At 42.0% G+C, this 23,508-nt stretch overlaps 1 protein-coding gene across 1 annotated transcript in view; it reads left to right on the top strand.

The window, feature by feature from the left end:
* Window positions 1-23,508, top strand: part of dock11 (dedicator of cytokinesis 11) — a 94,029-nt gene that overhangs the window by 15,984 nt on the left and 54,537 nt on the right. Inside the window, exons 6-21 of the mRNA XM_061710546.1 lie at window positions 648-743; window positions 1,424-1,558; window positions 2,313-2,496; window positions 3,709-3,788; window positions 4,539-4,622; window positions 4,810-4,950; window positions 8,371-8,631; window positions 12,932-13,054; window positions 13,185-13,267; window positions 15,561-15,683; window positions 15,804-15,880; window positions 16,769-16,953; window positions 17,071-17,136; window positions 20,110-20,202; window positions 22,654-22,777; window positions 22,929-23,041. Of these exons, the coding sequence (XP_061566530.1) occupies window positions 648-743; window positions 1,424-1,558; window positions 2,313-2,496; window positions 3,709-3,788; window positions 4,539-4,622; window positions 4,810-4,950; window positions 8,371-8,631; window positions 12,932-13,054; window positions 13,185-13,267; window positions 15,561-15,683; window positions 15,804-15,880; window positions 16,769-16,953; window positions 17,071-17,136; window positions 20,110-20,202; window positions 22,654-22,777; window positions 22,929-23,041 (1,968 nt within the window). The remainder of the gene's footprint in view (window positions 1-647; window positions 744-1,423; window positions 1,559-2,312; window positions 2,497-3,708; window positions 3,789-4,538; window positions 4,623-4,809; window positions 4,951-8,370; window positions 8,632-12,931; window positions 13,055-13,184; window positions 13,268-15,560; window positions 15,684-15,803; window positions 15,881-16,768; window positions 16,954-17,070; window positions 17,137-20,109; window positions 20,203-22,653; window positions 22,778-22,928; window positions 23,042-23,508) is intronic.

Below are 23,508 nucleotides of genomic sequence, written 5' to 3'. Positions count from 1 at the left end.
GACTGCATACAACAAACAAATCTGCACACCTCTACCTTTCTAGTGTTACGGTACGTGTTGCATTAACTTTACAGTCCTAGAAAAGGCTGGATTCCCCCCTGGATGTGTGAATGTCAGCATGTATCTGATCATGGGTAAGACTTTCTTGAGATAAGGTTGTTTTTTAAGGTTTTTGTGGCACTAGTGGTCTTTATTCAGAAAGTAGGTAGACAGGAAATGGGTAGAGAGAGGGTGGGGGGGGCATTGCAGTATAGAGACGGGCCGGGACTCGAACCTGCGCTGCCTGCACGAGGACCACCCGACCCACTGAGCTCTCCAGGACCCGGATGACATTTGTTTTTTAAGTGAGATGTATTGATGCTGCAATGACCGGACCTCCCTCATGGGAAACCACGCAAATAAGGGAAAGTGATTCGTCTGGATGGACGGTGTCGGTAGTGCAGTCAGAGTCGGGGGTCGTTTTAAGGTCACAGAATATTTAAGGAGACAAAACCTCTTAGAAGCAGACGAAAACACAAGAAAAGAGACGTCTGCAGTAAAGTACAGAGTCTGTGCACATTTAATGCTGTTAGATAAGCAGGAAGCGTTGGTTTGAATGAACCGGCATGATGACGGCTGTTCTGACTGATTGTGCTCATGTTTGTCAGGACACCGCGTCGCTGTGCTCTCAGAGGGGAGGCATCATGAAGCAGGGCTGGCTTCAGAAGGCCAACATCAACAGCAGCCTGTCTGTCTCCATGCGGGTGAGTCACCACCAGGCCTCCCGCCCGCCAGTCCGGCGCAACAGCGGTAGAGGAAAGGAAGGAATCACACGTCAGCCCTCTGCTGCGTTCAGCTTCATCTTACGGCACATTTACATCCAAGATGTTTCTGCAGCTCAAACATTTACACCATTTCTAATGTTGTGTTTTCCTGCAATTCAGCAAACGAAACAAAACTTAAGGTAGTAGTGAACACTGTGATGAAAGAGTGTTAGAAATAGATAAAAAGCTGTCTCTTTATTCAGGAATTTAAGGGGACTTCTTCCACACCAGCAGCCCCCTATACTGTTCTCCTTTTGCATCTTTTGCAACTTCGGTGCATGAAAACACACAATCACAGCTGGGATTACATTTTCAAAATGACTTTTCTCGGTCACAGCGATAAGTCCAAGCGGATATAAAGAATCAGCGGGGTGACAGCTAATCTCTGTAGCGTCACCATGTAATAAAACAAGCTCTGGTATATCTGACAACTCAGCATCTTCTTTGATATTCTGAGTGTATTTTTCGGAAACGCTGCGAGTTTACGAACTTCTGAAGGGATTTGGACCCTCAAATGAGCTAAGATGTGAAGCCCCCTGAATCATACACATACAATCTTACATAAGGGTTATTACAAAGTGATATATATGAATTTCACTGACTTTTACCATGAACTGCAGGTGTTCAAAAGGAGGTACTTCTACCTGTCTCAGCTCCCTGACGGCTCCTACATCCTCAACTCCTACAAAGATGAGAAGAACTGCAAGGACACCAAAGGCTCCATTTACCTGGACTCCTGTATCGATGTCGTTCAGGTACGCCTGCAGCCGACGGCTGGCAAATGCACGGATGAGAATTAAGCAGCAGCTTTTTGGCAGTCTCGTCCACTGCACCACTTTCAGTTTGTTTAATTAAACTCAGTGTGAGTTTTAGTTCTTGGCAGGAGTTGACACCCTCGTGAAATTCGCTGTGTTTCCCAGTCAGGGGCTTTTAGCTGCTTTTATAGGGTAGATTTACTGCATTCCTGCGATGGGGCAGAGAAGACTGGCTGTGGCAGCTTATGCGGGGGCTCCTGCGGTCGGCTCATGGTACGGGATGGTACTGCATTCAGGTCTGACCCGACTGACGAGGCTGCCAGGGGGCTTTCATTGTAATGAGAACCTGAGCAGATGAATGAAGGGGGGGTGCGCGGTCTGATTGATGTTGGAGGCTGTGTTTTAGATGCAAACAAGCTTTTATGCCTGTGAGCCCGGGATGAATCACGCTGGGCTGGTATCCAGTTTAACGCTCCCATTTGAATCTCAGAGTTTTTATCTCTATAAGATTTTCCAACATTTTTCTGACCTTTTTAAAAAAAAAAAAAAAAAAAATATGGTCTAATAATTTGATTTACTGTTGTGTGTTTTGCATTCTTGCTGACTTTCTTGTGTTGTAGTTTCTGTGCAGCTGTGAATCACATGTCGGTAGTAAAAGAAGCCACAGAAACTTACTGAAAAGATGGAAACGTTTGTTTTATTGATTTAATGAAGCACCAGTGGCCACAAAAACATCCTTTTGTTACTTCCTCAGAGCCCGAAAATGCGGCGCAATGGCTTCGAGCTAAAGATGCAGGATCGCTACAGCCACTTCCTGGCTGCAGACAGTGAAGCAGAGATGGAGGAGTGGGTTTCCACCATCAAACTGGCCCTGCAGAGCAGCAGCGAGGCCGGCCAGGATAAGAGGAACGGAGCAGAGTCTCTGGACTCCGCCACAGGTGAGCTGTAATCCATCATCTTTAAAGACTGTGGATACACACACACACACACACACACACACACGTCAGTTAACCAAATACTTAGATTCTGAGTGGAAACCCTCTACCATCACAGTCTATGAGTTAGTATGTTTGCAGGTAACCTTTTAGCTTGAGGTGAAAGTAATCCGCGTTACTACAGAAGAGTATTAGGGCCATGCAGGAGAAAAAATATTTGAGAGGGGAAGATTTTTTTTTTATTGTGCACTTCGAGAAAAAGTCTGAAATGTCGAGAAAAAAGTCGAAATGTCAAGATTAATATTGAAATACAATTTCGAGAAAAAAGTCGAAATGTCGAGAATAATATTGAAATACAATTTCGAGAAAAAAAGTCGAAATTTGGTGATTAATGTTTAAATACAATTTCAAGAATAAAGTCGAAATTTCTGGAATAAAGTCAAAATTTTGAGAATAAAGTCGAATTGTCTCCTCTGGCCCATCAAATCCAGTTAGGAGAGCGACTGACATGTGTAATATGTGTTTCAAATCGACTTTTTTCTCAAAATTGTACTTCAACATTAATCTTGACATTTTGACTTTTTTCTCCATATTTCGACTTTTTTCTCAACATTTTGACTTTTTTCTCGAAATTGTACTTCAACATTAATCTTGACATTTCGACTTTTTTCTCGAAGTGCATAATGAAAAAAAAATCTTCCTTCTCTAAAATATTATTTTTATTTTTCTCCTGCCTGGCCCTAATACTCTTCCGTAGGTTACAGTGATCCTTGGAAGTGAATATAAAGTGTCATAGTGACACATACAGAAACATATAGGGTCAAGGTTTCAAATGTTATTTTCCGCTTCTGAAGATATATCTGCTTTAAAACAACCAATTCTGCTGAACTGTTGATAAAGATTCTCTGCAGCATGTAGGGCCTGACTGGTCAGGCGTCTCCCAGCTGATGAGGGACTGGGATGCCCTACAGAGAGATGAGAGAGCAGTTATGTTCCCCGGCTGTCAGCTGGGAGGCAGCAGAATAGTGCAGCGTCCCGTGTTTGTATACGTTAGTGTCCATAAGAAGAGACACCACGGGCCTCTGGGGGAAACGCGGAGCGAGCAGAGCTTCCTGGGGGCGGACCTGCAACAGAGCCGTTATTTCTTTTTCTCGACAGCTTCGTGAACCTTCTTATTTCATTTGCTGATGTTTGATGTGTGTCCTGTCCAATCAGATGACGACACCGTCAGCCAAGGCAAAGCGGAGAGCCCGCAGGAGATCCAGGGGCGGAGCTTACACACCGAGCTCATGAAGGTATGACTGATGAAGCCCTCAGGTAAACGGCCTGAAGATCGATATAAAGGCTCATTTAAACTCATAACTGCTTATAACTGCTTCAGTTTCATCTCAAGAATTCGTCTGGGCTCTTTTGAGAACATGAGAAACATTTTTAATCTGACCTCAGAGGGCTCGTACAAGAGCAGCGCTGTTGTTTACGCTACTGTAGGAGCCGGTTTGGAAGAAGCACATTTTATGAGCCCATGCAGACACCGTGCTGCTTTAATAAGTCTACAAGCCCAGAGGTAAATGCTGTCGACCCAGCCGTCTGTGCTGTCTCCGTCTGTGCGCTCGGGGCCCTCTCCAGCACCGCTCTGCTGTTTCCACGCAAGCGACCGCTCGGGTCAGTCTGGATGCCGTCTGCGGCGATAAAGCAGAAGGATCAGGGCTCCCGTCATGACCTGAGGGTTGCACTTGTTTGTCTGCCTACGTGAGTCTGATGACTGCACGTCTGCCTGTGTCTGTCCTCTACCGGGACTGAAAATACTAACAATCAACTCAGTGGACAGGCTGCACATTAGAGTGAGCTGCTACTTTGAAATTAAGATAAGGTTTTATTTTCCTCTCACTTTAAAACAGTCAAACAGTCCAGATGAGACGACTGAGGAGTAAAAATGAAAAAGAAGCTGGAAGGCTGCGTTACTAGAGCTTACGGCATACAATAAAAAGAATAAGAAAATATCTTACATCTCCCTTTATTTATAAATGTAATATCTTTGTCTGCAGTATGCAAGGGAGACGGATCAGCTCAATAAGATCAACAGGAATGAAGGCAGACAAAAGCTTTTCTCCCTGGATCCTGAAACGCAGGTAAAGACATTCTCTTTTCAACACTTTCTTTTGTTCCAGTGGATTCGTTTCCCCGCTGATCCAGTCTCTTTGATCTAACCTCCTCCCTCCCGCTTCATCCACGGTTTCTCGCCCCTGGTTACTCTCCTACGCTCCGTTCCACCGGGGTTTATTTCCTCTCCTCTTCTCCCTCCTGTGTGATATCCAGAGGCTGGACTTCTCGGGCATCGAGCCAGACGTGAAGCCGTTTGAAGAGCGCTTCGGCCGCCGCATCATGGTCAGCTGCCACGACCTCACCTTCAGCCTGCAGGGCTGCGTTAACGAGAAGGCCGACGGCGTGCTCACCAATGTAAGCTGTTACCAAACTGCATGAGTCTGAATCCCCCCATCAGTGTCTGTACCTCCACCTTTCCTACTACAGTATATAAAGAGGAAAAAAAACAACCTTTTTTTTTTCAAATTCTGTTTATTGATTTTCTCTCAAATAACCAACTTACAAAACATCAGTGGTGGAGTAAATTTACTTGAGTACTGTACTTAAGTACATATCCAGAGGATTTGTACATTACTTGAGTATTAGATTTCTTTGGTACTTATTACTCTTACTTGAATACATTTCCAAGACAAATATTTTTACTTTTACTCGAGTACATTTCTAGGAAGGCTGAAAAGTACTCGTTACTTTCAGGTCTGCTCTTTTTTCTTCTTCCCTAAAATCCTATTGGACACAAGCTGTTTTTGTCAAAGGAGGAGACCTATCACAGTGCACGCTCTCCACTGGGATGTACGTAAAGCGGAAATACGTCAAGCCTCCTCGAAACGATACCGCCAAAGTTGCCTGCGTTTGTCAAGACAGAGCCGCAACAATTAATTTAGAAAAAATATAGTAATTTACTGATGTGGAAAATAAGAAATTTACTCTTACTCTTACGTTTACTTAAAGTAAATTTAAAAGCATTTACTTTTGCATACTTAAGTACCTTTAAAAGCAAGTACTTTTCTACTCTTACTCAAGTAATATTTTGACTGAGCTACTTTTACTTGTAACGGAGTAAATTTTGACCAGTAATATTTGTACTCTTACTCAAGTACTGGGGTCGAGTACTCTGTCCACCTCTGCAAAACATTCATAACAACAAGCCCAAAATCACCCCCCACAAAAGGTCCTCAGCAAAAGTACTTGACAGAAAATATGTGAATACATAAAATAAATAGTAATAATAATCAAAAGTAAAGAATAAAAGAAAATAAAAGAACTTAACTCAAGGGGGGAAAAAAGATGCAGGTATAAATATATATATACATACAATACAATACATTTGTCAATTGCAATTAGCTCATTCCCTGAATAATAACAGCAAAGTCACAAGAAAAGGGGCATCGAAAATAAACAGCAAGTAACTGTCATTTAATCTCTGTTCATTAGAATCATTGGGCAGATTGTCCATAAAATGTAAAAAGGGTGACCAAATGTCATTAAATTCTTCAACTTTACCTCTTAGAATGTACGTTAGTTTTTCTAATACTAGGTGTGAAGACATCTCTTTTGACCACTGAGTGGAATTAGGACTTTGAACATCCGGAAAAAAACAAACAACCTTTAGCATATTTTATTGATGGTTAATGCCACTCTTAAAAGTTTAACAGGATGCACAAACACATTGAAATCGACCAGCATTCTTTCATTCATTCTTTCTTTCTTTTATACCAGTCCATTAGAGCGTCATTGAGCTGTGTTGAACCACAGCACACAGCTTTTCTTTTCCCACCACCGATTCTCCTCCTCTGCCAGCCTCTAAAGTGCTGCCCCAGATAACAGACCTTCATAATTCATGTCTGTCTGGCTGGAGGAAATGAAAGTAACCAGGGCCGAGTCACAGGACTCCTTGTACTCCCCTAGTCGTCCACACTGCTAATGTCAAAGATGTGAGAAATGGTTTCCCCCAGCGCGTCTGTTCATAATCGTCTCTTATTCATTTCTTTAATTCATGTATTGCATAATTTCTCTGAATACATAATAACAGGCTTATATAAGAAGTCAGGATGTGCACTATGTAGATGTGTGATGAATGGAGACGCCTCTATAACATGAACCAGCAGTTTCCAGCGTGAGTGAGCGCCGCCTTTGGTTGTTTCTGTCGTCATAAAAGGCTGAGTTAGATGTCCTCCTCTTCCTCCTCCTCCTCCTCCTCCTCCTCCTCCTCCTCCTCCTCCTCCTCCTCCTCCTCCTCCTCCTCCTCCTCCTCCTCCTTCCTCCACATTAGAGGCTGGCAGAATAAATGATCAGGCTCATATTTGTGGTTTGGACGCCACACACACTATTCCTCTTTCCTCCCTTTTCTTTTCCATCCACGGGTTCGTTGGCTCACCTCGGCTGAAGGAACGGCTAATCAAGAATGAGTCAGCTCTATTTGTGGAGGAAATGTTTCCTATCAGTCTGCGTATCACGTACTTGATTTAAAACTTCAACTATACAAATATGTCATGTATATTCTAGTGAGTCATAAGTCAGCGTAAACTGCCATTGCGTGTTTGCAAATAAAACAGAGTGAAACCCTCCAATAAATGAATTCAGTTATATTTGATATATTTTCCTCTCTTTATACACATGTTAAAGGCCAAGTTCAAATGTTAGGCTAATGTTTGTGAATCTGCATGAATGTAGGTGTCTTTAAACACTGCAAATCGTTCCTATGCTCGTCCTGACAAAAACACGGAGCTGAAGACTCAATATGTTGCGCTAAATGTTAAAATAGAAACGTAAAAGAAGCAGCTCCAGGAAAATTTTTTATTTTTATGTTTTTATTTTTGTCAACAGTCCAGAATCAGATTTTCAGGCTTCTGCATGATTCTATCAATTTATTTGGTTAAATGAAAAAAGCAAATTTAAGTGTTTATCCTGTAATTCTGGTCTTTTTATTTTTCGTGAGTAATACAAATAGTTTGCAGTAGGGCTGGGCGATATGGACCAAAAGTCATATCTCGATATTTTCTAGCTAAATGGCGATACTCGATATATATCTCGATATTTTTTCTGTGCCTTAATTGGGGTTTCCCCCGAAGCATTATAGCATAGCATCTTTGTTAGCTTCATTTTTTTCTGAGGCAAACCCTTAAAAAAACAGTTTTAATACAAAGCCTCGTGCCAAATGTCACACAGGAACCTTTATTAACAAAGGTCTGCACAATATCAAAATGTATGAAACAAATGAAATAAAAATAAACTGCCTGCATATATAGAATAAAAATGCTTCTTGAATAAAATAAAACAAATATCCCTTTCCTGCATAACAATTAAATTCAAATACACTGTGCAATTAATACAATGTAGACAGTAACAGGCAGACTTTTCCACTGAGGTTGACAGTTGTGCAAATAACAAAACATTTGTGCAAATCTCAAATAAAACATTCAAGTCAATTTGTCACAAAATAAGCTATATCAAAATCATTTAAAAAAAATGTAAATTTTTTTTTTTTTTTTTTTTTTTTTTTAAATCGATATAAACGATATTGTCTCGTACCATATCGTGTTTGAAAATATATCGATATATATTAAAATCTCGATATATCGCCCAGCCCTAGTTTGGCCACCGTTTGGCTCATTAATTTATTCATCAGTTGAATCACTTGATGAGACTCTGAGATATTGTGTAAACATTTCTAAAATAAATATTTGGGGCATGATGTGTGTATATATGAGGTGTGATAATAATTAAGTTCAGGTTAATTATTAATTTCTGTCCATCGATGTTTTCCCTGAATCCCAGGTGGAGCCATTCTTCATCAGCCTCGCTCTCTTCGACGTTTCCAAGAACTGTAAGATATCGGCCGACTTCCACGTTGACCTGAACCCGCCGTGTGTCCGGGAGATGCTGAGCGACGCCTCGGGCCAAGCCTCCCCTTCGTCGGACTCTGAGGGGGGAGTCGGAGTCAGGGCGGGGGTCATGGTGAACGGAGACTCAGGGAAGGGGAACGGTCTGCCTGCCCTGCAGAGGGTGCCGGAGGCTCTGCTGCGCTTCCCCACGCAGGTACCAACTCCATCACATCTGCTCAGCTCACTGTTGGATCAGTCAGGAAAATGTGGGTGTGCCGTAGGGCTGGGCGATATGGACCAAAAGTCATATCTCGATATTTTCTAGCTAAATGGCGATACTTGATATATATCTCGATATTTTTTCTGTGCCTTAATTGGGGTTTCCGCCAAAGCATTATAGCATAGCATCTCTGTTAGCTTCATTTATTCTGAGGCAAACCCTTAAAAAAACAGTCAATTTTAATACAAAGCCTCGTGCCAAATGTCACACAGGTTCCTTTATTAACAGAGGTCTGCACAATATCAAAATGTATAAAACAATGAATAAAAATAAACTGCCTGCATATATAGAATAAAAATGCTTCTTGAATAAAATAAAACAAATATCCCTTTCCTGCATAACAATTAAATTAAAATACACTGTGCAATTAATACAATGTAGACAGTAACAGGCAGACTTTTCCACTGAGGTTGACAGCAAATAACAAAACATTTGTGCAAATCTCAAATAAAACATTCAAGTCAATTTGTCACAAAATAAGCTATATCAAAATCATTAAAAAAAAAAATGTAAAAAAAAAAAAAATATATAAATTTTTTTTTTTTTTTTTTTAAATCGATATAAACGATATTGTCTCGTACCATATCGTGTTTGAAAATATATCGATATATATTAAAATCTCGATATATCGTCCAGCCCTAGTGTGCCGTAACCAACGATACGTGTCGGGATGTGAATAAGTGGTGACCCAGATAATCTGTCCCATTAAAAGAGAGAGGTGTACAACAAAAAGGACTAAAAAGACTAAACAGCAGTTTCGCTGAAATAAATAAAACGGCTCAAATTGGAAATAACCTCCGTCACAGAATGCTCAAGTATCAGCTCTCCTCCTGCACAGGTAGGCAGCTGCAGGATTACATTCAGACTGAAAGCCTGATATTATACATATTATACTAAAAAACAATTGTTTTTTATTGTTGAGTCTTCAACCACGTTTTAGTTTCTGAAATGCCAAAACTCTATCGCTTAGTTTGGGCAGCATCAGCGGGAAAATTGATTGTCATTTAGTGCTTTTGGATCTGCAGGGTAACTCTGGATGGACACATCCATATTGCTCATCTTTAGCTCCAACCATGTTTACATCATGCAGCATCTTCTGATCTTCTATAGTTAATCACTCAAAGCTGTGACAGTACTTTAGAGTACTTTCTATTTTTGTATTACAGGGATTGCTTTGTTTAGATTTCTGATAACACAAGCTGAAGTCAGGCAGATTGGAGTGATCCAGTTGGCCTGTCATCCTGTTGGGCTAAAGAGTTGTTGAGATGACTTTAACTGAAGTGAAACAGGTTAAAAGGCTAATTGTTTTTTTCTTTATATTTTGATCCCTTGATTTTTTTTTTTCCCCATTTTTAACCCCAGTGCTCCTACCTAAGTCAATCACTGAGCTCAGGTCTCCTCCTTAACCTGAGGAGTGAGCAGCTTCTTTTCACCAGACAGAGTGGGGCTTCTCCAGCTGGACGTAGCGCGTGGAAGGATCACGTTATTCTGGCCGGATCCTCCCCACCCCATCTGGAGTCCCGGCTGGCCAGAGGGGGCATGTATAACCCAGGACTGCTGCATGTTTTTGTGAGGGTAGCTCACATTAGCTACCCAAGGGAACACGGGGAGAACATGCAAACTCCACACAGAAAGTTCCTTTCTCCAACCCCACGTGAAGAATGCACCTACGCTGAACAAGAGGTTTTTGTTTTAGGTTTAGAGGTCACAGGCTTGAGAGACTTCAGATGTCACAGACACACAACAGCCAGTAATAGTCCCAGTGAGCCCCAGCAGCTGCCACAGATAAATGCACGAGGGGAAACATTTCCTGTAACAGGACGGTGCACGTTAATGATAGCACTCATTTGATGACGGCTGATGACGAACCGGATTTTCATTGCTCTCTCCCTCCTTTCCGGATGATGCGTGCATTAGGAATGGGTGATATTTTACCGTTCACGATATACCGTCAAAAAAATTCCCCACGGTAAGAATTTGTCATCTTGCGGTAAAAACGATAAATTCCCGTTGATGATGTTTTTGTGTAAAGCTGATTAATGGTTCTGTTATAACATACGTGTGCGTGAAGGAAGGAAGGAAGGAAGGAAGGAAGGAAGGAAGGAAGGAAGGAAGGAAGGAAGGAAGGAAGGAAGGAAGGAAGGAAGGAAGGAAGGAAGGAAGGAAGGAAGGAAGGAAGGAAGGAAGGAAGGAAGGAAGGAAGGAAGGAAGGAAGGAAGGAAGGAAGGAAGGAAGGAAGGAAGGAAGGAAGGAAGGAAGGAAGGAAGGAAGGAGAGAGATGAAGAAAGAAAGAAGCCTGAAAGAAAGGAGTCTGAAAGAAAGAAAGGAGCCTGAAAGAAAGAAATGAGCCTGAAAGAAAGAAAGAAAGAAAGAAATGAGCCTGAAAGAAAGAAAGAAAGAAAGAAATGAGCCTGAAAGAAAGAAAGAAAGAAAGAAATGAGCCTGAATGAAAGAAAGAAAGAAAGAAAGAAATGAGCCTGAAAGAAAGAAATGAGCCTGAAGAAAGAAAGAAAGAAAGAAAGAAAGAAAGAAAGAAAGAAAGAAAGAAAGAAAGAAAGAAAGAAAGAAAGAAAGAAAGAAAGAAAGATTCCCATTGGTGTAGTTTAGTAGCATTTAGTATCTTTTAGAGCAGTGTTTTGGGGGCTCCAAAGACTGAATGTGGTGATAGATTTATAGTTACAAAACGTGGAGTTGAATTGGTATTTTTTTTATCGTCATTTTAATCATTATCGGGATAAATGCCAGAAATTATCGTGATAATTTTTTTAGTCCATACCGCCCATTCCTAGCGTGCATCTCCCAAAAGAATCCACAGATGTCTGTTCGGCTCATTCAGCTGATGTTTGCTCTGCCAGCTTCCTGGTGTTACCAGCATCCCCTGACGTTTCAGCTTTTTGTCTTTCCTCCTCTTTCTGCCCTGCGTTTGAGCCTGGAGTTTACATATGAGGGACTGAGGCCGGTGACGGTGTCACTCTTGGTCTGAGCCTTGTGCAGGTGCAGTGAGCTGGTCTGTGCTTCAGCTCTGCCTGCAAGACCATGTCGGGCAAGGAAGTCCCCCAGCAAGCGTTGCTTTAAATTAGCAGCTAGTAGGCCACGGAGCTTACTCACGTACCCACTTTCAGTTTCTATGAGCAGAGATGAGGTTGGAAAGCAAAAGGTGAGACTTGGATCTGTAATAGCATGAAAAAACCAGCAGGAGAACCTGGTGTGACGTTGTACACGGTTTAAAAGCTGCTGACACCAACTAAACAAGTTTACTTCATTGAGCAAACGCTAGCCAGCCAACATCTGTGAAAGCATAGCTAGGAGACGCACACACACGACTACATGGGACGCAGGTCGCGTCTCTGTGATTAGGGATCCGTTATAGCTCAGCGACCACAGCTTAAGTGCACTGGGTGCGGTCCAAGGACATCCTCCGCCTCCTCCATCTCTCCAGCACCAACTTATTACATCATTTACTAATCTTTGAGTGCAAGTGTTCAGGTGTTTTGGTCATTATTTTAGAAGGAAAGAAAAGGCTTCCCAGGCTTTTGTAGGAACTTTGATGGCAAAACGTTGCTTTTAGCTTTTCCTGCATAGCTTTAGTTATCTTCTTAAACCCCATCATGCAAATGTTTTACAGCTAGTTAAGGATGGATAGACTCACTTTGGAGAGTAAACATTGCTTGTATGTTTAAGATGTGCGTTATGAACATGCTGTTTATATGTTGATGGTGCAGTTGCTCCTGTGGTTGATGATAGCACAACCATCATCAGATTAAACTCCTATTATTTGCCGTGTGTACTCTTACTTTCTCCGTGTGGATTTCTGTTCCTGGAAATCACATCAGCACAAGCAGCTTGACCTTGCCCGAGGGTAATGTTTTTGCCCCCTTGAAGCTGTATCTTTGAACTGACACTTAAAGCTAAAAGCTGCATCACACGAGAACAAAAATAAACGTAGCCCCATGTGGTTTTCCTGTACAGCTTGAGCTTTACAGCCACATCCCCTGCACTGCTTCTCAGTGAAACAGGGCATGAATGTCAGACTAAAAGGTATGTCCATATTGAATTTCTGACGGCTTCCCGTTTGGTCTTCATGTGTACATAAAACGATTACGGTAACTCCTCTGCTGACACCCCCATAAAAAACTGCAAAAGGAAGCTTTGCAGTTTTCAATTCCAACAATAGTCACTGGGACTGAATAACTTCATTAAATGTCTCCCTTCTTTTTTCTTTTTTACTTTACAGGGTATCTTTTCAGTGACCAACCCCCATGCAGATATCTTCGTGGTGGCTCGTATAGAGAAGGTGTTGCAGAATGGCATCACCCACTGTGCTGAGCCGTACACCAAGACCTCCGACACCAACAAGGTCTTCTGTTTTTCACCTTTACAGCATTTACAGATACACAGATAATGAAGGCGACATGCTCCTGTGGTTGTCCTTTTTTTTTTTTCTTGTCGACTCACTTTTGCTCCCTACTCGTGTCTTTTCTCCTCAGATGGCTCAGAAAGTGCTCAAAGCTGCCAAACAGACATGCCAACGCTTGGGTCAATACAGGATGCCATTTGCTTGGGCTGCCAAGTAAGACGAAAATAATTCATGAGACAACATATAGCGCTGCAGTGAATCTGTGTGAAGTCACGTCTGCAGTGGTCGCATGCAAACGTGTAGATTGAAACCAGCATGACACCTTTTCAACTTCTTTTTTTCTAGTTCAGTTGTTTTAATATAAATATACGGTAAATACTGACTATAACAGAATAGATCAGCATCTAAAAAAGATCTTGTTGATTAGGGGTGGACAAAAGTATCGATATGGCAATATACAGTGGGGAGAACAAGTATTTGATACACTGCTGATTTTGCAGGTTTTCCCACTTGAAAAGCATGTAGAAGTCTGTAATTTTTATCATAGGTACTCTTCAACTGTGAGTGATGGAATCTAAAAAAAAAAAAATCCAGAAAATCACATTGTATGATTTTTAAGTAATTAATTTGCATTTTATTGCATGACATAAGTATTTGATACATCAGAAAAACAGAACTTAATATTTGGTACAGAAACCTTTGTTTGCAATTACAGAGATCAGACGTTTCCTGTAGTTCTTGACCAGGTTTGCACACACTGCAGCAGGGATTTTGGCCCACTCCTCCATACAGATCTTCTCCAGAATCTTCAGGTTTCTGGGCTGTCGCTGGGCAATACAGACTTTCAGCTCCCTCCAAAGATTTTCTATTGGGTTCAGGTCTGGAGACTGGCTAGGCCACTCCAGGACCTTGAAATGCTTCTTACGGAGCCACTCCTTAGTTGCCCTGGGTGTGTGTTTCGGGTCGTTGTCATGCTGGAAGACCCAGCCACGACCCATCTTCAATGCTCTTACTGAGGGAAGGAGGTTGTTGGCCAAGATCTTGCGATACATGGCCCCATCCATCCTCCCCTCAATACGGTGCAGTCGTCCTGTCCCCTTTGCAGAAAAGCATCCCCAAAGAATGATGTTTCCACCTCCATGCTTCACGGTTGGGATGGTGTTCTTGGGGTTGTACTCATCCTTCTTCTTCCTCCAAACACGGCGAATGGAGTTTAGACCAAAAAGCTCTATTTTAGTCTCATCAGACCACATGACCTTCTCCCATTCCTCCTCTGGATCATCCAGATGGTCATTGGCAAACTTCAGACAGGCCTTGACATGCACTGGCTTGAGCAGGGGGACCTTGCGTGCGCTGCAGTATTTTAATCCATGACGGCGTAGTGTGTTACTAATGGTTTTCTTTGAGACTGTGGTCCCAGCTCTCTTCAGGTCATTGACCAGGTCCTGCCGTGTAGTTCTTCTGGGCTGATCCCTCACCTTCCTCATGATCATTGATGCCCCACCAGGTGAGATTTTGCATGGAGCCCCAGACCGAGGGAGATTGACCGTCATCTTGAACTTCTTCCATTTTCTAATAATTGCGCCAACAGTTGTTGCCTTCTCACCAAGCTGCTTGCCTATTGTCCTGTAGCCCATCCCAGCCTTGTGCAGGTCTACAATTTTATCCCTGATGTCCTTACACAGCTCTCTGGTCTTGGCCATTGTGGAGAGGTTGGAGTTTGTTTGATTGAGTGTGTGGACAGGTGTCTTTTATACAGGTAACAAGTTCAAACAGGTGCAGTTAATACAGGTAATGAGTGGAGAACAGGAGGGCTTCTTAAAGAAGAACTAACAGGTCTGTGAGAGCCGGAAGTCTTACTGGTTGACAGGTGATCAAATACTTATGTCATGCAATAAAATGCAAATGAATTACTTAAAAATCATACAATGTGATTTTCTGGATTTTTTTTTTAGATTCCATCACTCACAGTTGAAGAGTACCTATGATAAAAATTACAGACTTCTACATGCTTTGCAAGTGGGAAAACCTGCAAAATCGGCAGTGTATCAAATACTTGTTCTCCCCACTGTATTGTGATACCAAATAATAAATCATGTTTCAAGTTGTAAATCCAGTACGACTTTAGTGTATACATGGGCTTAAATAGTATTGTTAATCTTAATTACATATGTAAATAGTATGAAAAACATATAAAAATATGCAGTAATAATAAAACGGCATGGATAATTGTTTTGCCTCAGTTTGTCCCATGAATTATTATTATTATAATCTGATATTTGTGCAACTCGGATTTTAAGATGCATAATGCCTTTCACAGTTTTCAGCGAATTATGTATAACATCGCAATATATTGCAAAATTGGGATATCGCAATATCGTATCGTGCCTCAAGTATCGTGATGTGTATTGTATCGTGAGGTCCTTGGCAATACCCCCCCTAATGTTAATATCTAAATGAAAACGCCAGCATTGCTGCAGGACTGAGACTGTATGATCTGATCCAGGCAGGTGTTCAAAGATGCTCAGGGCAGCCTGGACATGGATGGGAAGTTTTCTCCTCTCTATCGTCAGGACAGCAGCAGAGTCTCCACCGATGACCTCATCAAGCTGCTGGCGGACATCAGGAAGTGAGTCAGGTTTACAAATCACATTTTTAATCACGCATGTTTCCACTAGAAATAGTTAGACTCCTGTGATTTGGTGAGCTGCTGTTCTAATATATTTACGGTCATTTCTTTCCCTGTCAGACCTGAGAAGAGCAAGCTTCAGACCATCCCTGGTCAGCTGAATGTCACCATTGAGTGTGTTCCACCTGATTTTTCAAGTACGTTTGTTTTTATTACCATATATTTCCAGTATTTTACGATCCATTTCCTTCATTCTGTTCAGATGTGACACGTGATGACTGTTACTGTGATTACACTATGAATCACTGTGTGTTTCATTAGGAATAACGAGGTGGTCGTTCATTCTTCCTTTTTATTGCAGAAAAGACATTTGTTAATGATAAATTATATAAAGCAACACTGACTCATCCAAGAAAATATATCACTTTAAGACTCTTTTTTTTTTTTATTCTCTTTTTATTATGGTTTTTGTGCTTCACATGTGCCTCATCCTGACAATTCACAATTGTCATTCATTCATCTCAAAAAATACAGTTCTTATAATCTTAGATTATACAAATAATACCAAGATGAAAAAGCCCTTCCACCATATTATAAGAAATAAAAACTAAATAAGAACTAAACTCCTTAGAACAGGGATGCTGGGGTGCACCTTTATGCTACTACAAAACCTTTACAAGAGGTAAAAAGAGAAAGCAAAACAAAAGGAGAGAGAGGGATCGTAAAACCAAGCTTTAGCATTAGATAAAAGAATAAAAGACTCTTTTATTGTTTATATTTGATATGAGTATAATAAGTGGAACAGATTACTTTCACAAAGGTAAAAACAGATTTTGCAGAGATTTGGATAATCTTTTCTCTGTCTTACCATTTGCTAAGTATATAAAAGTCTTGCCAGGACATACATAAATAGCCTTGATCAGTTTAGCTGCATCATCTCAGCTCCTTCTCAGTCTGTAGTAAAGTATGTGAATTTGCAGAGAGGCTCTTTGAATGTTGACTGTTTGTGATGAGAGTTTGGAGATGAGATGAGATGCGGCATTAGAGGTTTGGATCTTTAATCTGACCTGTGTCCTCTGCCCCAGATACTGTGACCTCCTCTTACATTCCTGTCAAGCCCTTCGAGGATGGTTGTGAACGTGTCTCTGTGGAAATCGAGGAGTTCCTCCCAGTGGAAGCCAAGTACAACTATCCATTCACTACCTACAAGAACCAGCTCTACGTCTTCCCCCTGCAGCTCAAATACGATAACCAGAAGACCTTCACTAAGGCGAGTGACTCAGGATGAGGCCGAATAACCATGTGATTAGTGATAACAACAGCCTGTGAAAACCGTTCCCTGTGGACCGGATCTGTGCACTGACTCATGGTGTTTCCTCCACATCAGGCTCGAAACATCGCAGTCTGCATTCAGTTCAGGGATTCAGATGAAGAAGGCGCGGCCCCTTTAAAGGTGAGTCATTGCATGATAAATGATAGATGAAACTTTTACTACACCGATGAATTCATGCGTAACAGCAGTTGGAGATCAGACAGAGCTTTTGCAAGACGTTAAATTATCCATGAATGTCAAGCTTTTTCAGTTTTCTAGCAAAACTCAAACTTTTTCTTGTTTTAATGAAATTGTAATCTTCAAAAGGGAGTTTGGGGGAAGGTTCAGGGTTTGGAGCCGCCGGATGAGGCCTTGCAGATACTGCTGATGGTTACTTGAGCACATTTCTTCTTTATGCAAAGAAATGCAGCCTATTTTAACTGGAAATTGACATCTCCAGTTAAAGGTTTGTGTGGGTTTTGTTGAATCCTTTGCTAAAATAAAGTTGCAAGAAAATAAATAAAGAGAGAGAGAGAGAAAAGAGGTTGATGCTGCAAGTTTGCACTTTATTCCCAACCAAGTGGCCGAGTGCAAGTGCAGGGAAAAGTTGTGCGATGTCCTTAAAGACATGCAATCATTGACAGAGGCCTCAAACATTACAAACTTTATTTTTCCTATCAAAGTGAAAGTCAGAGTGCAGCCAAGATGCCAGAATAAGAGAATGTCGACTCTTACAGAAACTGCTTATTATGGCTGGCAAGACTGGATAATAAATGGTCACACTTTTTCTCCCTTTTTCTTGGGTCTGACCGCACATGTCAGATATTTGTGGTTGGAAATAGTCATGGAAGCACCACGGAGAGCATTTTTATTTTCACTTTTCCAGAAGGGAACGATCAACACGGAAATTCTTCGACGTACGCCGCCAAAACATTCATGCTTGATGCCCTCGATTAGCAGGATTCAGACACATCAGACAGCAGTCACGTGTCCCGTGTTGCAGCTACAGCGCAGACATGATCGGGCAGCACTTAAGGCCCCGCCAGGCGGGAGGTTGTGTAGCCAGCAGCACACCTCACAGGAGATTTAATCAGAGGCAGCGGAAGCTCCCGCCGGTGCTGAGTTTTATGAGGGACTGAGGGGAAACTCATGAGAAGCTGTTCAGATTCCTGCTCCAAATCTGTGAGATTCCTGCTGCAAAATGTGCCAGATGTTGTGAGCGAGAGCTACAGACGCTTAAATTCCTCCAGCGTTTTATCCTATTCATACATTTCTTGTTTGCCAATTAAAGCCACAATAAAGTTTGGCTGGAGAAGCACTTTTAATTGCTGAAAGATGACTTCCTGCATCAGTTTGCAGCAGTGGAAAATCTTTGCTTCTGTGTTCTGTGTGGAGCAGTACATGCATGAACTTCTGTGGGTGATAAGATCTGAGGCAGCTCCTCCGACCCTCATCCTGAGTCAGGTAATCGTGGTTCCCATCGGCCTCCTCGCTTCTGCATGCAGGGCCTCCCACCTGCAGCTCTGAACGTCGCGAGCAGCAAGAAAGGCCTTTTTTGACGTTTATGCATTCTTCTCCCTCCTGTTTCCCTTCACCTCTAGCTTGGTGGAGCTTGAACTCCCGCGGAGGCTCTTTCCCTCTCCAGTCTGTTCCTCCAGTCTCCCATCAGCCTCAGTAATGATCACTTGGCTCCACAGCTCTGCCCTTCCTCTGACCAGCACCGCTCATTACTGTTCATCACAGATGACTACAATTGTTAGCATCCTAATTACTGTGACGTACAAAGCCATCGGAGCAGGATGGAATTCCTCTTTGTCGCTCCTCATTAGAAACATCCTGACCGGTCCAACGTGATCCCGCTCTCAACGCCAGAATTTCCTTTTAATTGTGGCTTCTGGCCTGAAACAGAACAGATTTTTAAGAAGTTTGAGGCTAAGCTCAGTTACATCTGGCTCAAACCCCGTAGCAGGAAAACAGAGAAGGATTGAGCGGCTCCTTTTGGAGTTAAAAAGTTGCCATAAAAAAGGAGCACTCTGCTGCTTTGTTCACCTAGTTCAGGGGTCGGCAACCCGCGGCTCTAGAGCCGCATGCGGCTCTTTAGCGCCGCCCTGGTGGCTCCTGGAGCTTTTTCAAAAATGTTTGACCTTTTTTTCCCCTTTTTTCTTCTTTTTTTCCTCTTTTTTTTCCTTTTTTCTCTTTTTTTTCTTCTTTTTTTCCTTTTTTTCTCTTTTTTTCTTTTTTCTTCTTTTTTTCCCCTTTTTCTTTTTTTTTTTTTCCTCTTTTTTTCTCTTTTTTCTCTTTTTTTCTTCTTTTTTCTTTTTTTTCCCTTTTTTTTCTTTTTTTCTTCCTTTTTCCTTTACTTTTCAATCTCGACATTTCAACTTTTTTTTTTGCCATTTCGACTTTTTTCTCAACATTTCGACTTTTTTCTCGAGATTGTACTTCAAAATTAATCTCGACATTTCGACTTTTTTCTCGAAATTTCAACTTTTCTTGACATTTCGACTTTTTTCTTCGAAGTGCATAATGAAAATAAAAATCTTCCCTCAGTTATAACTAATACAGATACAGTACATGCAGCATGTGTTGTCTTCATTCTAAGGCTTATACAAGACTTAATTTTTTGCGGCTCCAGACATATTTGTTTTTTGTGTTTTTGGTCCAATATGGCTCTTTCAACATTTTGGGTTGCCAACCCCTGACCTAGTTGATCGTGCTTGGGAAACTAAGCGTTTGCTTCAGTGGCTTCCGTCCGGTAGAAACCTGGTTATGTTTTAGGCTTGTTGGGTGATGTTGGACCCAGACCCGTCTCCTGATCCTTCCACACCAGAGTTGCGTGATTAATGATGTATCGTCATTAACTTTTATTGTGAATGCATATGCCATGTTATGTGTGCTATATTGTTTTTCTTTTTTTGTGATTATTATTATTGTTGTTATGATTTTTGCTGATTACATCTGGCAGGGGGACTACCGATGTAAATCCGCCTATGGCTGCAATCTGGGTGTATCTACATTTTATTTTTTTATTAAAAGAAAATGTTGATTGATGTACACTGTCCCTACCAAAATAAATAAATTGAAATAAATTGAATGTGTTTGCGTACCTTTCAGTGCATCTACGGCAAGCCGGGAGACTCTCTCTTCACCAGCAGTGCCTACGCAGCCGTCTTGCACCACAACCAGAGCCCGGAGTTCTATGATGAGGTGAGACGACGTCTGGCTTCAGCAGTTTTACAGGAATGCAACAGTTAACTCCTGTAAATAAATGAGGTTAATTACACTGACAGATCTGGGTCGGCAACTGAGAAACCTTGATTGTTATTTTCACCTTTTTCTAAATTGGCGGCCTCTGTGGTCTTTACAGAAATGCCCTGAGAGGCACTGAGATAACTCCATAAATCTGTCTCAGGACAGAGCCGTGATCTCATGTCCATCCACACACGAGGTCGGGGGAAGCATGTTGACAATGTTGTAGATGTAGAGGGTCCATATGGCCCAGGCTCCGAACGGATTAGGATCTTAAGCACCCTCACATACGCCCTCATGCAGGCATGGACATACAGAGATGCACGTATCAGTTTTTATCTCAAACGGCCTCAGCTTGCAGTCACTGCACTGCTGAGACTTTTAGTCAGATTTTTTAATAAGATATAAGATTTATCTTATAAAACAGGGTCAGGACTTCTCTTCATGACATTCATAAAAACTTTGTCTGGTCCTAAATCTGCCTCCATTCTAACTTGCTGTTCAGTGAAGGGTTCGTCATTTCCCGAAAATCCATCTCCGAGCTCATGCTGCCCTCTAGTGCACGAACAAGCACCAAAAAGAGAGACAACTTCAAAAAGAGAGACAACTTCTGTTGTAATAGAAACTTTGCGCCCTGGGCGAACTGTCCATCAAACGCATCATCATACAAAATCTGTTGTGCTGTTATGATTGATGCTGATGATGGCAAGTCCAGAGAGACGCTCCTGTAACATAGTGGACCTAGAGTATGTTTTAATAAGCTTCAGCTTGGAAAAACTCCTTTCTGCTTCCGCTACTGTCACTGGAAGGGTCGGACCGATTCTGAGTGCAGTCCACAGATTGGGGTAGATTTTTTGCGAGCTCTTTCTCATGGAGGAAAGTAAGCAGCTCACGCAGAGTCATGGACTTTGATGGGAGGTCAGGGAAGTTCTTCTACATCCACTACAACGTAGTGGGTGCACTCTCCGTTTTTGTTTTTTGTTTTTTTTATTTGTGTAAATTTTTCAAATAACCCAATTCATTACATGTGGGTAGATATTATTATTTTTATGAATGAAATACAATTGATCTGGAAGCAGTTGTGTGTGGCCTTGGAATCATCCCTCGCCTCCCTCCCTTTGCTTTTCCTCTCTGACCTGCCGCCCCCCGCCTCTCTCTCGCCTGGAGGGGGGGGGGGTGTCAAGTGATAACGAGACCTTTGTCTTCAGTTAACTTGATTTTAATAAGCAACTCAACAGAGCATTACAGAGACGTGTGAGTTCACTTAGACCAAGTTCCGTATCGCGCAGCGTCAAAACCCCGGCCTCCTCACGCAGATTACGCATGAAGAGATGTCTCACTCTCACATACTTCCTTGACAGGGGGGGAGAGGAGAAGGGTGCTCTTATGACACACACACACACACACACACACACACACACACACACACACACACACACACACACACACACACACACACACGACTCTCAGCAGCAGCAGTGAATTGAATTGAATTGAATTGAAAAATCGTCTACTTGGATGTTTATTACGTTCGAATGTCCTTACCATCTAAAAATAAGTGGATAAATAGATGGTCTCAAAACTATTTAAAGGGCAGCATGTGAAATTTTTAAGAAATATAAACAAATTATGTGCGTGTTGTGTAATCTTTTAAAGGAGCATGAGGCAGGATTGAGGCAGGATTTATGAAAAAAAATCGTATACGTTTTAAGTTTTCTAGTAATAATGTCAGATGAAGCGTTCCAAACCAAAAAGAATGAGCCCTCTAGTGCAGGGGTGACCAATCCTGGTCCTCGAGAGCCCCTATCCAGCTTGTTTTAGATGTTTCCCTGCTTCCTCACACCTGATTCTAATTACTCGTCATCATTAGCTTGTCATAAAGGTCTGGACAGTTCTGTTGTTGAAACAGCTACTTTTATCACGGTGTGCTGAAGCAGGGAAACATCTAAAACATGCTGGATAGGGGCTCTCGAGGACCAGGATTGGGCACCCCTGCTCTAGTGTATCTCTCCGTTGCCTTGAACAGGCTGTGTGCTGCAAAATGTGCTGCAATTCGGGGGCCGAATTTCCTGCGCTGTCCTGCGGATGTGACGTCACATGCCGCTGCATGTGCGTTCTCCCCGTGTTGGCTGCAGTACCCCCGACGGCCGTCGTGGCGAAGGGTGGCGCTAGAGAGTCTCATTTCTTAAAAGGAGCCTCATAGTCCTTTGAGATAAGGATGCCAGAGGATGCCAGAAGTATCCTGGGATGTTGTGTCTGAGTGTTATTAGGTGGGGGCTCTGATTCAAAAAGCTTGATCTACATTGTCACAAACTGTGATCCGGGGATGGTTGGAAAGCACCATGGATTCCAGTGGTCCGGCCGAGAATAATGAATAATAAATAAACTTGAACCTGTTTCAATGCTCAGGTCAGGATCGAGCTGCCGGTCCACGTGCACGAGAAACACCACGTCCTCTTCACCTTTTACCACATTAGCTGTGAGTCCAGCAGCAAGGCCAGTAGCAAGAAGAGAGACGGGGTCGAGTCGCTGGGTGAGTTTTTTGTTTTTTTACAAGCCAAGATAATACAGTACAGTGTTAGTTTTATCTTTTTGAAGCTTTCAGGACTTTATTGGTTGTAGGACTGTAGTATGTTGCTTATTTAAATGCTCTATTTCCATGTTCTGCCCCACTCATGTCTCAGTTGGCTACTCGTGGATACCTATGCTAAAAGATGGGAGGATGCAATCGTCAGAGCTTCCGTTACCCGTAGCCGCTACGCTGCCTGCTGGATATCTTTGTCAGGACAGCAAAAAGGTAGATCCACCTACCAGAACACCGACACAGACACAGACACAGACACACACCGTGAAAGCAGCGGGTGCAGCTTTGAATGGGCCTCATGTCACGTCCACAGTGGGCCCATGCAGATCACACGGAAATGTGAATCCTGAGAAATCCAGTCACAAGTCACCTGGCATCAGAGTTAGAATACCTTAAGTTACTTTAACAATCAGTAAACTGGTTTTAGTTTTTACAAAGTTTTAGGTTACTTTGAGGTATCGACTTACAGATATTGATAAAACATGTAAGATGTAAGAATAGTTTCCACAATGCCATATAGTACAAGAATCCAACACTATTTATATTAGAAAAATGAAGAATCAAAAGTAAAAAAATAAAAATAATAGATGTCTGATAAAGTTAATTTAACCTGCAATTCTGTTTGGTTTCAGTTAGTTTTGGATTAAAAATTCAACTTTTGTTTTAGTTTTGATTTTTAA

The sequence above is a fragment of the Cololabis saira genome, chromosome 20 (genome assembly GCF_033807715.1).
Source record: "Cololabis saira isolate AMF1-May2022 chromosome 20, fColSai1.1, whole genome shotgun sequence".
Taxonomy (NCBI): Eukaryota; Metazoa; Chordata; class Actinopteri; order Beloniformes; family Belonidae; genus Cololabis; species Cololabis saira.
This window is presented reverse-complemented; position numbering and strand designations above follow the sequence as displayed.